At 40.0% G+C, this 16,933-nt stretch overlaps 2 protein-coding genes across 2 annotated transcripts in view; both read left to right on the top strand.

Moving 5' to 3' along the window:
• Positions 1-5,057: 5,057 nt before the first annotated feature.
• STX16 (syntaxin 16) lies at positions 5,058-13,085 on the top strand. Its single transcript, XM_009893475.1, has 7 exons — positions 5,058-5,159; positions 6,368-6,508; positions 7,064-7,226; positions 8,053-8,144; positions 9,334-9,471; positions 10,013-10,093; positions 12,354-13,085. Exons 1-7 carry the CDS (start codon positions 5,067-5,069, stop codon positions 12,456-12,458), a joined length of 813 nt encoding a protein of 270 aa, XP_009891777.1. The 5' UTR covers positions 5,058-5,066; the 3' UTR covers positions 12,459-13,085.
• Positions 13,086-15,324: 2,239 nt separating this feature from the next.
• Positions 15,325-16,933, top strand: part of NPEPL1 (aminopeptidase-like 1) — a 16,222-nt gene continuing 14,613 nt past the window's right edge. The window contains exon 1 of the mRNA XM_009893597.1: positions 15,325-15,330. Coding sequence (XP_009891899.1) covers positions 15,325-15,330 — 6 coding nt within the window. The remainder of the gene's footprint in view (positions 15,331-16,933) is intronic.

The raw sequence follows: 16,933 nt of genomic DNA, 5'->3' as shown, positions 1-16,933 counted from the left end.
GGTCCCCCGCTCCCTCGGCCCCTCCGCTCCCCCGGCCCCTCCGCTCCCCAGACCCCCTCTCCGAGCCCTCTCCCCAGACCCCGCCGTCCTCTGTACTCCCCCCTCTGCCCCACCTGGTCCATCCCTTTTTCCTGCTGCTTCACGTAAAATGAACAGAAGAGATCTGTCTCGGTGCTGATCACGTCTCTTTTCACTTCATGAGTAATAAATACACTCATTTTTCCAATAACTTAATGTCAGCATTGACGGGAAGTTTTTTGCCCATTGGGCTTTTCAGTACCTCCTTTCTCCAAAGCAAAACACCTGATTTATTTCATAGAGCAGAACTCTTCTATTCACATAAGTGTGGGCACTGTTAAATACACTAGTGTAGATTGTATCCATTGCTTGAATTTTTCCATAACTTGCTGTGATGTCCATTGCCCTTTTTATTCCCCCCCAAACATGACTAATACTGAAAGTCACCTGTGAGACGGGGGAGTCAGTGGATTCTAGTGTAAGTCCTCGTTACAGAAACTTCAAGAAGCCGTTTGTTCAGAGGCAGCTTATGCAGCTTTTTGTAAGTTTTGAGCAAGTCAGACTGTGATGGACTGCTTGGCAGCTCAGCTCTACTGAGGTTCTTACGCTTTCTGTTCAAACTTATCATTTATTTGTAATAGGCACCAGTAAATTGGTGGCAGTCTCATCATTCTGAATTGCTTTACATTAGTGCACTTTTGTTAGGAAAAGCAGTTGTCTGTGTGGCAAGTTTTATTTTGACTGATGAGATGCTGTTGAATGGTCTTTGTTTGTTATTAACTTTATTACACCTGTGTCTGACAAGCCATGTTTTAAATTGCGTTTGCAGAACAGGAAGTGTCAATAGTAGTGTGTATTATACGTGCTTAATTTGGCACTGCATTTAGTTCTTACTAATGTGGTGTTTTGCCAATATCAATATCACTTCTTTAGATCCTTGGATTTTTTTTTTAAATACCATCTAGAAAAGCTAGTGATAGTTTACACTCACATACAGGTTACTGAGTAGAGAAACCACACTTTTACTCAACTGTGAGTGCAATAACACTTAGCACTTCCATAAAATGTTTATTTACAGTATTTGTTGACATTAATTGAAACTCTTTTCTAGGATGCTCCTTCAAATGTAATGCAAGCTAACTGATTGGGAATTGCTACTCTTGTGCAGTGGATGGAGTTAGTCAATGGCTCAGTCTTGATTCCGGTGGACAGTTCAGAGTTCCATAGTTACTCACAACAAGTGTACTGGTTTAGCAAGAGGTGTAAAGATGGCAGTGTGATCTGTTTGCCTTCCATGTTTCCAAGGTGCCCGTCACTGTCAGAGTTGCAGCCAGTTACCTTTCCTTTTGGGTGGTGTCCCCAGGGCAGAGCTGCTGAACACCAGCAGGGCAGCCTTGCAAATTCTAACTCCTAGTGCGTTGGCTTACCTTAGTCCACTCTCCAGGCTTCTCCTGAAGAAATCCTTTACTATGAGAGCTTGCTGTCGAAAATTCCATTCTGCCCTGGAAGATGCATTTTCATGTGGACAGTCAACTGCTCCTTAAACTCAGATGATCAAAGTAGCATTCTTAACAGTATGGTCCTATTTCAAAAGCTTGGTACAGGATAAAAGAGATCATTAGTTGAAGCCTGCTGCTTTGTTAAACCACAAGTATTTTGTCCTTGGTTTAGATTTGACATGCTTGCTTTGTTAAATCTTTCAGTAAAAGATTAATTTTGCTCGCACATACCCTCTACAGTACAAAGACTGATGAATAGAGAAGATATGTTGCCTCTTGTATTTTTTCATATGCATCTGGGATTAATGTTACCTGAAACTAGAGCATAACTGAAGTGTGTATAAGCGAGAGTATACAACATTTGCTTTTGCTTTTTGTCTTTTGCCGTCTGTTTAATCCTGTGATAACTGGGGTGCTTGTCAATAAATATCTTAGAAAAGCTTGTATGTGGATGCTCCAATCATAATCAAACCTTCTATCTCACCAGTGGATGTTGAATCATAGAACATAGAACAGTTTGGGTTGGAAGGGACCTTAAAGCTCATCAAGTTCCAACCCCCGTGCCCTGGGCAGGGACACCTCCCCCCAGCCCAGGTTGCTCCAAGCCCCGTCCAACCCGGCCTTGACCACCTCCAGGGATGGGGCAGCCACAGCTTCTCGGGGCAACCTGCACCAGGGGCTCACCACCCTCACAGGAAAGAATTTCTTCCTAATATCCAATCTAAATATACCCAGTGCTGTAAATACTGCATTCAAATTACCCTTGCGCTCACATTTCAATATATTCTGTTGCAGTTTTTCTACCTGAAATTTTAGTAATTACAAACTTCACTGTGCAGTTACTTTGGAAAACAAACCAAGCTCTTAACTGGATCTCTTATGTTCTTTCTGATTACCAAGCAACTGAAATATTTTTTAAAAAGTTTGCACGTTAAGCAAAATGCTGACTTAAAAAGTACAATATCATGATGTATTTATTGAATAACTGTGTTTAAAAGCCAGTCTGTTTTGTTCTTGGTAAACCATCATGCTTAAAAAATAAATTAGTATTTTTTCAACTGACCATACCCTATATCTGTCCTATGTCTCTTTTTCTCCCTTTTATCTTTTGCTGTCTCTAACTGGATGGGGCTGATGGGATCCACAAATCACTTCAGGAGCTGGATGAGGTATTGTTTTTCACATTTTATTCTGCCATGGTGCATCAAGCATCAATCGTTGAGCTAAAATGTTCCTTTCATTATTCTGCCAGTTTATGAAGTTTCATTATATAGAGTGAGGTGTCTCTGCGTACAATAAGAGGACAAGGCTGCATACAGAAGACAAGCGTTTTGTGGTATAATGTTATTGTGTTAATAGATACACATGCAAACTAGTCTCACTTATTGTATACATATGGGAAATAGTGACTTTGTACAATGAAGCTATTAACTATTTTTTATGCTGTGCATGGAGTGTATAGACTTTATTGGTCAGGAAGTAAGGTCAGGGATGAAAAACAGGCCTTCAGGAAAGAATTGCCCAGGAAGGAAGAGGGATTGTTTTTTAAAAGGGGAGGGAGTGGGAAACCGCAAAGCTTTCCAGGCCTGATAAAGGAAAATTAGAAATCTGGGAGAAACTAGGAAGTGAGGGGTTTGTATGAAATCTTTGCCTGAGAACAAACAGTGGTATGGCAGTTGGGTATGTTTCAAGTGGTATTGGTGATCGTACCACCTCTTTCTGTCTCCAGTAAAGGAAGGTTATTTTTTCTCTGAAATTACAAAGCCTGGTTTGACTAGCAACAAGACCTGTGTCTTCCAATTCCATCCATTCCGCGGCCTGCCTCTCGGAGGAAGAAGAGGGCTGGAAGCATCTCTGGCCCCGCTGCTCAGTGTTTCTCTTTGGCCCTGCACACCGTTAGGTGTGTATCATGCTCAGCCTTAAACTGGAGAACCATAGGCATGCTTGTTGGAAGGAACCTCTGGAGATCACCTAGTTCAAGGTCGTGCTCTATATAGGGTTATCCATGACTTTAATCAAATCTTGGAAGCCTCCAATAAAAAAGATGCCATACTTTCTCTGGACAACCTCATCCAACACTGCGCCGTTGTAGAAATAAGTTTCTTTGTACCTGCACTATAGGACTGAGTCTATTTATATAAGTTTCTCAACTCTACCAAGAAAAGTCTTCTGATCTCTTTAAAGGTCAGGAGTACTAATACTGTCATTAACAAAAGAATTGATATTGAGGGCGAACAGCACATTTTACTGGTAATGATATCAAAGCAGATATACAGTACCTGTATATTCAAGATCAGACCGTGGCTTTGCGTTTCTGCCAAACTGAGCTTTAAAAAAAAAAAAAAAAACACCCACAAAAAACCAAACACCCTGCACATTATGTTCTTATTCCTTCATAGTTGTCATATTTTAAGCTTTCTTGAGGTTGAAGTTATTCAGCCTGCATCCAAAAGCATTATTTGAAAAAATCAGATTGTGATAGATTTATCACAGGCATTTTGTGACTCATAAATACTTTTAATAAGTTATGTGGTTTTTCCTAAAACCTTTTAATATTTCAAACCTACAAATTGGATTCTGCTCCCAACATTAGTTTCCAAAAAGTATATCATACCCTTATGAAGCTGCAACTGTGCTGCTGTACATCAGTGTGCATCAGTCTCTGATAATATAACCCCTTGACTCGTTGCACCTGAGTTATTCAATTATGACTGCTAATCGTGATAAGGGGTTTCTTTTACTCCTTCCCCATCTCCAGCCCTCCTGTGCGTGTGTGGAAAGCTGTGTATAAGCTGGCTGGCTCATGGTCTTATTTACTGTTTGACAATTTCTGGAATTTTCTGGAGAATTACTCCGCCTATTTTCCTGCATGTTTCTTTGCCTCAGACCGTAGAGCTGAAGCAGCAAGCATGTGTCATTGTGATGAAGGGTAGCGTGGATTGGTCACTGCCTTGGCTATTTTTGTTTAGCACCTTTTAATTTCCAATAAATAAATATTTTAACAACTTTAGTTGCATGTCAGTTTGCAAGTGTTTTCTTCAGCTGCCTACTAGGTGAGCAACATTGTTTGTGATCAATCGTGGGATACTATTTTTATTTCTTGGAGATATAATAAACATTTTTATTTGGAGGTTTTCCCAAATGAGATTTTCAAACTTGCCTGGCCCCGTATAAACCATGTTACACCATTGATGAGGAATCCCTTGGCTGTGCATCATTGTCTAATATGAAACGGGCCAACGTGAGAATTACTTGAATCCTCCTGCAGTACCATATTTTCTCCTTGAAAATCTGCTAAGAGTTTATGCTGAGTAACTTTCATTTTTCAGATCCTGTAGGAGGTGGGAGAATGTAGCTCATCGTCATATAGGAACAAATCAGGAGAAGTGGAGCTTGATCACACCTGCATCATGCACAAACACATTTTTGAGGTTAATTTTTACGGGAAGGCATATGTGCACTTTTTCCTAATGCTCAAGGATTTGGATCTAATTTGAGTAAAATTAATTTGCTGTTTCTTCTTATCTTGTGTAGCTTGCTGATGATCGTATGGCACTGGTATCGGGAATAAGTTTAGATCCCGAAGCAGCAATTGGAGTAACAAAACGCTTACCTCCCAAATGGGTTGATGGAGCAGACGAAGTAAGTTGTGTGGCAAATCCAACACAGAGTTTGATTTCTCATGTAGGCATTCATTAGTGTTGTCAGTTACGTTCTCAGTGCTGTAAGTTTTATGGTAGAAGAAGTATTAGAAGAAAAATTAAAATGTTTTCTAAACTGACGCCCTTGTATAGAGGAAAATAACAGGCAAACTGTTACTTATTATCTTGGAGGATATATTTCAAGTGAAATAAAGGGAGATTTTCTAGGGACAGAAATTCCAGAAGACAGGGTTTGTATCATCAGTGGGAGCCCAGTATTAACAGTATGCTGGGACCATTAGGATAGACATGCTAGAGCTGATAGACTGCAGGAAGGTCCTAAAGCTCTTAGCAAAGCAAAGTTGTTCTCAGTTTGAAACTTAGAAGGAATGATACAAAAAAATCCATTGGACTTCTTTGTTTGAACCCTTTGAGGGGTCCAATTGAGTACACGCTAAAATGTTGGAGATTAGCAGTTTACTATTTGAAAACAGAAAGTGTTAGTGTCTTCTAGCAGGAGAATTTTTCCTGTCTGTGCAGTACTGATGCCTTGCAAGTTATGGACGCGTTTGGACAAATGCAAGGGAATGATTCTGGGGGCATCCAATTAAAAACTTTTTCCAGTATTTGGCATATGAAGATATTCTAGACTTTTAAAAAATCCTTCTAAAATGTACTCTCAGAACACATGTTGACTCGTCGGTTCATGTGTACAGAACCTGTTGTGCAGAACAGCGATCAGTCTCCTTTGTACTACGATAACAATCACTCTTACAGAGTTATTTTTAATTACTTCTGTGAAAGCATGTTATTTAACTTCTGCTGTTAAGTTCAGGCTACCCAATGTTTGACAGAGTTGAAGGTGTGACCTGAATTTTCATTTATATTTTTGGAAGCTGGCGAAACCTTCTTACTATGGTATTGATTATATAATGATAAAAATATTCCAAGTTAATGAAGTATATTTGAAAACAGCAGGCTCGCCTAAGGTTAACAAGTACTAGGTTTAAAAAGTAGCAGACTCAAAGCATATGAAAGTACTGGGTTACTTCTTAGTCAGCTTTTTATGTGTGTTTTTTTAATGATCTTTGCTCTGCTTTTTATGTTATATATATTTCTTTCAATGATTTTTGTCTAGCATTTGTCAGAACCTTTTCCTCTGGAACATTAGTCACTTCCTTTTCTTCACTGTTGAGTTTTCTCTTCTAGATTCAGTATGATATCGCCAGGGTTAAACAGAAGATGAAAGAATTAGCCAGTCTTCATGATAAACATCTAAACAGACCAACACTGGATGACAGCAGTGAAGAAGAACGGGCAATAGAAATAACAACCCAAGAGATCACACAGGTACAGACTGCTTTCGGTTCTAAACCTACAGTTTGACACATCTGTGATGTATCGTGATGAGGCAGTGGTTTCTGTTGACTAAAGCACTTCTTTTCTAGCTAGTATTAGGGTGAGCCAGAAGTTCTGGGCTCTGTGGTTGGTGCTGGACTCACTGTCTCGGTGAACTTCTCAACGAGTCACTTAACCTCCCTCTTCCTTTACTTACCGGTTTGCTTTTCTACTTGGATAGGATTGAGAGACTGAAGCAAATCGCATTTACAGATATCTCAGAGAAATACAGATACATATTCTAAGGCTTCTGGTCCAAGCAGTTGTAATCAAGCAAATGTCTTTGGTCAGACGTAGTTGTGTTACTTTGCTACCTTGTTAGCTTTAAGTTTCTTGTTCATTTATGTTCTGTGTTTCCATACCTTTTTAAACATTGCACTGGGCAATAAGAAATTAATTTTTAAAATCTAGAAATCAAAATATTAGTCTTCCATTTGGAACTTTTGCAATGTGATATTTAAAGTGTGTGTTGCTGTCTGTTTTTGACTAATGGAATTGTTTTCTCAGTTATTTCACAGATGTCAGAGAGCAGTCCAGGTCTTGCAGAGCAGGTCACGTAGTTGTACAGAACAAGAAGCACGTGTTCTCAGGAATGTAGTGTCTTCCTTAGCACAGTCCCTTCAGGACCTATCCACCAACTTTAGGCATGCACAGTCTGACTATCTCAAACGTAAGCATAAGAGATACAGTAACACAGGGGCACCTTCTGTGGAAACCACTAATTAAGGTGTGCTTATTTTCTTGGTTGGGAAAACTGAAGCACAGAAAGGTTTTGGTTTCATGGTTAAAGATATCGGTGAAACCATCCACATTTTTAATGTGTCATTGCTTCTCAAATTGTGGTCAGCAAGGCTACTTCTGTTACACGGGTGAAGCAGCTGTGGGTCTTCAGACGTGATACCTGCTGTTGACTGGTAGTCTGTGATAGATTAAACTTCAAAAGGTAGTCCGTGATAAATTAGAATTCTGCATCCATAAACATATCGGAAGTGGAATATCCTCTGTTTAAAACTCTAAAATTGTGTGCAATTCTATTTTCAGCTAAGTAAGATTATTATAATCTTGGGAGAAACTCACAAAAATTTGATCTTCAAATTTAATACTGATATAATATTTCTTCCTCCCATAGTATAAATGGCACAGGTGGAACTTAGGATCACAATTCAGACGAGGGATGTTCCTAAGAGAATTTGTTAGAAAATAGCCTAGAGTGATCAAATTTTAAGGCTCTTAACTTACTTAATTTGTTTTAACTTCATGGGAAATAATGACTTAAAATCATGGATTTAATCAGAGTGCTGCAGGTCTGGTTGAATTTGTTATGCTTTGTTAAACAGTAAGCCTGTGTGACAGTTAAAATTTAGATACTACTATTTATGTCGTTTATTAGTCAGATTTTCTTTCTTGTGCTTTTCTATCTGGTGCTTCAGAGCTTGCTCTTGCTCTGATTTTAGTGTGTGCAAATATCGTGCTCAAACATAGTTTGTCTTTTACAGGCATGAAGAATAGAGAAGAAAGATCCAAACACTTCTTCGACACCTCAGTCCCACTGATGGATGATGGGGAGGATGATACGCTTTACGATAGGGTAAGTTAAGATATTATTACACAAATTCAACACCAAGAAACTTTTTAATGTACTTTTAGTTCTATTGTGAAAATGGTATGCCATGAGCACCAAGCTACAGGGAAATTCTATTTCTGCAGATTATCAGATTTCTGTGATACGTTTTCCTAATTAGTATTGCTGTTAGGACGTTAAGATGATTGTGCCATCAGCCTCAGTGTTGCAGTGTGAGGGAACTCGGTTTGACTACTGAATTCTCCTTACGTGACTGACAAGGGACTAGAAGGTCTGTAAATACTGCGCTGCCCTTTGGCTCACCACCTTTCTGGGCAGATGCAAGGGTAATTGTTAGAAAATTGTGTGATTCTGAGTTTGGGTGGAAGGTGGCACTCTTTAAAGTTAACTCTAAAGTGTAACTGAAGATTTCCAGTATTACAGATGGTTGTAATTTAACAGCGTAATGACTGGTTTCTGCACAGTGAGGTTGGTATGTTGTACAGCAGTACCAGACACACTTTGTTTTACTCTGTTGTGGAGTTTGGGGATGCTGCATTGCTAAGCAATGCTGCGGTCTGTTCTATTGCGTCCTATCTGTTAGGGCCACAGAATACACTTCATGGTAATGTTTAATGTTTAACTGAAAACTTATGGGGAAAGTAACGGCAGCTTTTCAGCTAATCTTGTGTATAAGAGGTTTTTCACTTATCTCTGTATAAGAGTGATGGGCGAAGGATAGTGTTCAGTTGTGAGTGGCCTTGGAAGACAAAAACAGTAATGTCTCCAAAGTTTAAACAAAACCAGAATTGCTGCTGTGTCTTCACACGTGTTAACGACCATTGACATTACAAGACTTTCGGTGATGCTGATCAATAAGTAGATATTCCATAACTACAAGGCACACGTATTTGTTCTGTACATCAATAAAAACATTCTTTAGTACAGATCTTATTTTTAAAAGCTGTTTCTGTGTTCAGGCAGGATGTAAGATTTACACTTTTTCTGCTAAAACTATAAATAGCTGTCCAAGTTATTTTAGTGGCCCTGAAACTCTGTTTTTAAAATACAGTAAGATTTTTTTTCTTAGATAGTTGTTTACTATGGAAATTCCAAAAGGACTGTTGTGTTATGAAATCTTATAATACTTACAATTATTCCTAGTGTTTTCACACTGTTGGTGTTAGCTCAACATCTGAATCTTTTGTTTCAACAGGGTTTTACAGATGACCAGCTAGCATTGGTGGAGCAAAACACATTAATGGTGGAAGTACGAGAAATCCGTCAGATTGTACAGTCAATCTCCGATCTCAATGAAATATTTAGGGACCTGGGAGCAATGATAGTAGAACAGGTACATTGACATCACAGTGTTAGTAAGAAATAGGAGATTCCAGGTAGTGTTAAGGCTTCCAGAAGACTACTTGTATCATCCTGTTTTTACGTGCTTCTCGCTTTTCCAAACTTATCTCTTCAGGCTAAGGTTTCCTCTACTTGAAGTCTGCCAGAAGATGAGTTAATGGAGGGGAAAAAAACGATCAACTGGTTATGGGCGTTAGACTAAAAAAAAAAAACATAAAATCCCAGAGTTCTGATGGTTATTTCTCCCAGAGATTCAGTTTAGGTTAAATGTGTCAGCCAAAAGCACCTTAACTGGAAGTAAGGTGATTATTGAGGGAGGTGATGTGAGATGCTGACAGAGCTGCCAGTTAGGTGTTGAGCAAGGAGGTCCTTTAATGAAGGCCCAACTAGTTCTTCTGTAAAAGTTCAGAGTTTACATGGTTCATTAGCTGTTTGCTGTGAGAGTTGTTAATTATTCCGCTGCTCATGATAATAATTGCTTTATGAAATTCATTTAGGTTCAATTTGGTGCTCATTCTCTCCATTTTATTTAGGGAACAGTTCTAGATAGAATTGACTACAATGTTGAGCAGTCATGTATGAAAACTGAAGAGGGTCTAAAACAACTACATAAGGTAAGGTGACAGAATACTTAAGCTGCTTTGCATTTCTGGCAATCTTTTATAATTCATTATCCATTGAGTTATTCAGTCATTTTTCTATTGGATATTGTTCCTTTTAGAAATGATTGCTGTGTCAAATGTCCAACGGTACTGTAGAAGGAACTTTCCATATAACTTCTGTTCACGCCGTGCTGGATGCCTAGTGTTAATTTCTTCAATGACTTCCTGGGCATCCAAGTAACGTGCTTTGATCTTTATATTGCTGACCTGGTGGGCCCTATCTGCAATTCCTGCTCTGTTTTGAGAGTCCAGCCCTTGTGAAATAGGACTGGTTACTGAGTACCTCGCTGTAGATTTCAGTCAGTTGATATATCCTAGTTTGAAAACATTATCTCAATAGTGCGAGCAGCAAGAACAACTTTTAATGTTTTCTCTTACCATCTGACACTTGTTAGAACTTAGGTCCAACCTTATGCTTTTAATGTGAAGCTTTTACTCTGAACATCTGAAAAGTTTGAATTGGCAGCAGAACACAGAGTTTTGTGGTTGTTTTGTTGGCTTTTTTGTTTTGTTTTGATTTTAAACTAAGTTCTGACTTGTCAGCTCAGTTCAGTCCTTCCATTGCTGGAAATAAAGTAGAATGAGAGATTTATGCAAAAGCCTCTTTTTAAGTAAAGTATTCTGTTTTGGAAATGTGAATATCTTATTACTACACACGCAACTTCATATTACAGTAGACTTATAGTATGGACAGCAAAAAAGTGCCATTTGAGGAAAAGCAAAATAAAATGGTTATAGGTTTGTTTTTGTTATACATAAAAGTAAATCGGGGATTGCGAAAATAAGGCCTTGACCGTTGGTGAAAAGGGCTTAAAGTGATTACAAGCGATTTGCACAAAGTGAACTGGAAATAAATGAAGCAGTTGGAATCAATGCTATTTCTAGCCCAGTGGTAGTTACCGAATTGTCAGCAAACCCCTGTTTGGATCGCTGACTAGAGTATGGACTTTTGATGCAATATATACCTGTTTTCAGTACAGCATAGGAATTTTTTCACCTATCAGGGAAGACATACACACAGGTCTGAATGGTAATATCAAAGACAAATACCCTGCTGTTTCTAACACAGTTGGTAACTTTATTCTGATTTGATATCTATAATGTCAGTCGTCTTTTCTGTTTTAATTGGCATAATTATGACAAACTACAGAGACAGCACTTTCACAGAAATTGCATTAATTTGCTGCAGAAGTCTGGTGATAGGAATCACTGGTTACCAATTCCTGCTTCACATGAAAATTGGAATCAGGTGTGATACTTTGTCAGGCTTTGATACTTCAAGCCCAATTAAGTAAATCATCACAGTGGTTGCATATTACATAGTTTCAGGTCAAAAACTCCTCTTTAGTAGATCTGACAATAAATAATTACTTTCCAGGGACTACAAAGGAGAAGAATTAATATCTTTTTCCCTTTAAATTTTGAAGGTTTATTAATTTAAAAAGAATTAAATGAAAGTTTTGTTTTGTTTAGCTTCTATTAGCAGACTTTCATTTGGCTCTTGGAGAGTTTTCTCCACGTTGCCTCCTTTTAATTCCCCTGGGAAAAAGAGGAGAGGGATGAGAAAATGGGTTAGAAGAAAGAAGGAATGAAGCAGAAAACTGAGAACCAAATCAAAAAGAAAGCTTTCAGTTCTAATTGAAACTAAATGAAAATGCACAGCTGAATCAGGTACAACAAAAATGCCTATTAAAAAATGAAATTTTGTTGTGAATTTTAACGACCTTCAAATACAATACAGGAATCTTATATCAGCAAAATGAGTTAAAATATCTTAGCGACTTTTCCCGTTCCGACTTCTGCATACCCGGTTGCCTGATCTCGTTTCCATGGTCTTCATAGCTAAGAGTTCCTCCGAATGGAGCAGCGTTCTCGTGTGTAGCTCATGTCCTCTGGAGGCACAGGGCCCTCCCAGAGACTGCTGAAAAAAGTCGCAGGAAGGTTGCTTAACCGACATGAGGATGTGTTCTTCTTTAGAGTCTGCTGCTTAATGCAGATAAATGTGACTTCAGAGTACATTTGCCTTCACTGAAGTCTGTGGTGCAGACCAGAGCTGTTTTGTGGGAGTTGCTTGCAATATACGTCGTGTGAAATGCCAGGTATCTCAGAATTGTTCTCTGGTAACTTGTACGTCACTTACAGCAAGCAAGAGTCTGTGCTTTGTAGCTTTGCAGAAATCTAAGTATTAACTCCTTCTTTTCTGTTTCTGTAGGCAGAGCAATATCAAAAGAAGAATCGGAAGATGCTTGTAATTTTAATTTTGTTTGTTATAGTAATTGTCCTTATTGTTGTTCTTATTGGCGTAAAGTCACACTAGGTTTCACTTCTTTTTCTCATTTTTGGAGTTTATGTGAACTTTTTTCCCCAGTGTGAATGGATGGACCTGCACTCCAGAAAGCTGCCTTTGAATGTATAAGCCCTTGTGGTGCAAAGTCTGTGCAATGTTTCTGTAGAACTCTTCAAAGTACAAGTTTGGTGATCTGTGAGGTGTTTGTAAGGATTATATGGAAAATGTCAGGAAACTTGATGCTCCCACACAAATCCTTCGGCGCTCTATGCAGAGGTATTTGGAAACACAGTACTTAAAAATAATTACAAAATTGAAGTTCACCAGTGAGTACAGTAATTGGTGTGTTACTGTGAACAAAAATGTGTTGTCTTCTGTACTCTTAAGTCACAGTTGTGACAGGCTTCAGATTTAAACCGTGTTACTGAGTCATGGGACTAGAAAACAAAAATTGATCTAGGTGTAAAATACGTTGAGGCACAGAATTGTTTGACTTCATCTCCTTTCTTCCAGACTCAAAAACTCCAAAGAACTGGATAGACAGCTAAAACACAGAGCTTTTAGCAACCAGAATGTAATCCAGCCCCTGTGATCTTAATTTAGATACTGCACCATTACTAAGAATCAGAGTAGTACTTGATCTTGTAAATAACAAGATTTAATCACTGGCATAATTTAACACATTTAGTTAATTAAAAAATTTTCTGAGATTAAGTAATCACGGGAATGTTTTTCCTCCCCAGAATGATGATACATATTTTTTCATCTACATTTTTTTTATAGTTTAAAGTACAGACATTACATTAAAGCGGTGGTGAAGTTAAACCTAAAAAATTGAGATTCTCCTTCTGGCTTTGTACTCCATCTGACCCGCCGTAGTGGGTCACAAATGTTTCAAACTGAAGTTGTTGATAAGGTGTTTATTTTACAGTGCATCTGTCCATATGTGTTATGGTTTTTGTATAAGAACTGACTTCACTACAGTCTATCTTACATCCATTTTCCCTGACAGAAGATTATTTATTTCAAACGCCTGCCTGGAAAAGGATGTGTTTATGGTCTTTTACTGACCAGGAGGGATGTCATGCTAGTGACATGTTACTAGGCCTTCAGTAGAGGATTTGGAGTTTTGTCACTATTTTTTTCAGTGGAAAACTTTGCTGTAGGCCATAAAAGAGAAATTAGGGAAACATCTAAGTAATAGAATACTCGTGATTCAATTCAGGCCTGAAGTGGTGTGCAATTGTGGAGGCCTTGCCTTAGTATTTTTGATACGGCTTTTCTGTATGGATTTTTTCCCCAAAGGGACTGTAACTTATATCCGTCACTTTCTGACTGATACAGTGCTCCCCGTAAACTCGCAGAGATGCTCTGCTCGAAGCCCCTGAAGTGCAGTTTCATAACACTATGATATTAATGTTGCATATGTCGCCTGCCCCGAGTTTATCTTTACTACGTACTGAGGAGGAGTTAAGATGTGGCTTTAAACTGACTCGGTGCAGGAACGGCCCTGAAAGCAAAGACTGCACAGATGCAAAAGCCTCGGCTTCTGCGTGGCGTATTGTCAAAAGCTTTGTACCGCTCTTGTCACCTCTAGGCAAAGGGGATATTTAACTTCCAAAACTGCCTGTTCGAACCCTTGATTAAATTCGTAAAGTAGCTTGGTAAAGAATGAACGACGCGTGTAGTTGGGTGTGCAGCTCCCCTGTTCTGGTAATAGATCTGTTCAATGATCGTGAGTAAAACTACTGTCTCCCCAGTGTGCTGTCTGCATCGGTTGGTGTGAAGCAGCATATTGCTATAATTTAAAATACTGTATTTGCAACTTTCTCTCTAACATGAGATCGTGTTATTTATTTCTGTCTTGACTGGTGCTTTTGGCATTTTATCATGGCTAATGAATTCAAAGAAGTAATAAAACACCTCCAACCGAATTGGTCAATTACTCATTTTTTTTAAAAATATAAACTGAAACGTACTTGTGTGAAGTTAATGTGTCTCCATATACTCTTGGTAATTACATGAAAGCAGCGGTGACATGAAATATCTTTGAAAAAAAAAAAATATTGTAACTTTCTGTAGCACAATGTAACTTGCATTGTCAAGAGTGATCCTCCGCCGTGGTTGTCATTGAAATGCCCGTGGTCTCTTAACTCCACTGAGGTGATTTTCCATCCAAATTCTGTAAAAGGCAATGTGCTTCTAATACGCATCGCACAAGAGGTTAAACTCGGATGTCAACTGTCCTGTGTAACTTGAGCTGGAATTTATTGAAGATGATTATACCCAGGAGAAAAACCTCAGCAAGACAACTTCTGGGCTTCTAAATCGTTTCAGATGTCTAGCTTGTTACAGTTCAGTCCAAACGATCAGCAGCTAAATCAAACCCTCATGCGGTGCTCTGTGAAAATCTCGCTGCCCCGTGTGTGATGGGGGGTACCATGTGTGCCACCGGGCAGGGAAAGCCCCGAAAAGCCGCTGCCACTGAGGGGTAGTGTGGCTGTGTCGGGGCTGCTGCCTGCTCTGGAGTCAGCGGAGCAAGAGCTGCCCAAACCTGACGACTGCGCTTCTGTCTGGCCCCGGAGTCGGCTCCGTGCTGCTGCGGAGAAAGCCGGCACGCTCTGCTGCGGAATGGGGCCTCTTCGTGGTTGCTGGATTCTTCTTCTCGGCTTGTACAGAACCTCCGATTCCTTACAAAGCGCAACGGGAAACTGCGTTACTGCAACAGAACAGTGTTGCTAGAGCATCGCCCGAGAGCCCGCGGCCCCCCCACCTGGGGGGAACGACCGATAAAGCTGTTGGCTTGTACAGAATTTCTCCATTAAAATGCATGCAAGCGTGCAAAAATGAGTTGCTACTCCTTGTTAACACAAGTTAATTCTAGTGATATGCGAAAATGATGGTATGAAAAGCACTGTGATCGCAAATTTCTTTCTACTGCAGCCTTCTATAGAAACTGAAAAGTTAAATGGAAGAATTAGTTTCTTGCTTGGTGTATTTTGGAATGTGCTGAAAATTTAAATTAGTGTAATTGATACAATGTTCAGTGAGGCTGCCTAGATTGCATTGATTTAGGAATTGCTTTTATGAGACACTTAAAACACAAAGTCATATCTCTTGCTTAAATCCTTGGAAACCTTGCTTTTGGTACAGCCTTGCAAAATGTAAGTTCTTGCATAGGTGACAGTGAATCTGATTTTGTTGGGAAAAAATGTGTATTTGCTATCCAAAAGAAACCCAAACTTGCCTTCCCAGGTAAATTACAATTCATTAAAAGAGGGAATCGGTTATGATTTTGCATATCAGTTGTGATGGGTTATGTAAGATGATGTTTGAGTCGCTTAATTTCATGAATACTTACAACTTGCGGAGGAGCGGCCACGGGAGATCGGTCCGCGCTGCAGTTTCCACTGTGGCTCCTGCGAGCAGAGGTGTTTGCAGGAACTGTTGGGGGAAGCATGCAGGTTTCTGTGCTGTGGGTGGAACTGACCTTCTCAGTCTGTTGCCTCAACGGGGCCCCTCCTCTGCTGCCGTGACCTCCATGAGGGAAGGATGGAGGGTTAGATGAGTGTCTCCGCCGCTTTGTTTACCTCTCCGATAACGGGGGCTCGGGGACAGCGCGGTGCTGATACTGCTGCGGTAGCGGGAACAGCAGGATCCCGGTGCAGTGACGAGGAACTCACTGCCTGGGTGAGCCTTTGGGATGTCTCAATGCTGAAATAATGGCGGTGTGTTATTGTTGTCTTTTGTGTCTTGAAGTGACAGTGTTCCCATTCTGTGGCGCAGTAAAGAGACCTGGAAACATTGGAGCTGGAGCTCGTCTGTCGGGTTACGGCCATGCGTGATGGACCTGTGCAACGGATTCTGCTAGATCTTATATTCAGACTAATTTTAAAAGTATCAGGCAATAAAGTTTCCATGATGTCCCTTTAGAGACCAAGACAGACCTTAGTCTAAGGAAGCTTTTTCTGCAATTCAGCCCTATTTTTTCTTTTTTAGACGTGTTTCCATTACGTGCATCAGCGTTCACTTTTCCAGTGGAAGTGCACTCCCTTTCTGATGGTTAGCTTTTCCCAGCTGCAGATTAATGAGTATCGATTCCCGACTGACCTGACATTAATAGGAGGTGATTGGCCAATATAAAGAGATGAGAATAAATACCCTGTTAAATTTAAAATAAACATTTAAATTCATTACAAAAGCTGGTGTTTGGAAAACGCTTTTCTTTCCGCGAGTGCCCGTGCTGTACCTTAGAGCCTAGTTTGGCTTTTTCCCGTTTCTGGGATATTTTCCGATGTACGTTTCACCCGTCAGTGGAATTCACGAGGAAAAGAGGAATTCGGCTTTGTCTGGTTTTACCCCTATGTAACACCGCACTCTCAAAGTGCGCCGTCTCCGCCCCAAGACGGCGTTACGAAGGGGCAGCAGGGACCGCTCGCGGCTGTGCCGGTCCGCCCGTGCCGGCGCGTCGCTCACCGGGGCCTTCCCGCGGGCGGGGGAGGGCC

The sequence above is a fragment of the Charadrius vociferus genome, unplaced genomic scaffold (genome assembly GCF_000708025.1).
Source record: "Charadrius vociferus isolate BGI_N301 unplaced genomic scaffold, ASM70802v2 scaffold259, whole genome shotgun sequence".
Taxonomy (NCBI): Eukaryota; Metazoa; Chordata; class Aves; order Charadriiformes; family Charadriidae; genus Charadrius; species Charadrius vociferus.
Note: the sequence above shows the minus strand (reverse complement) of the source record. Positions and strands in the feature narration are given on the sequence as shown.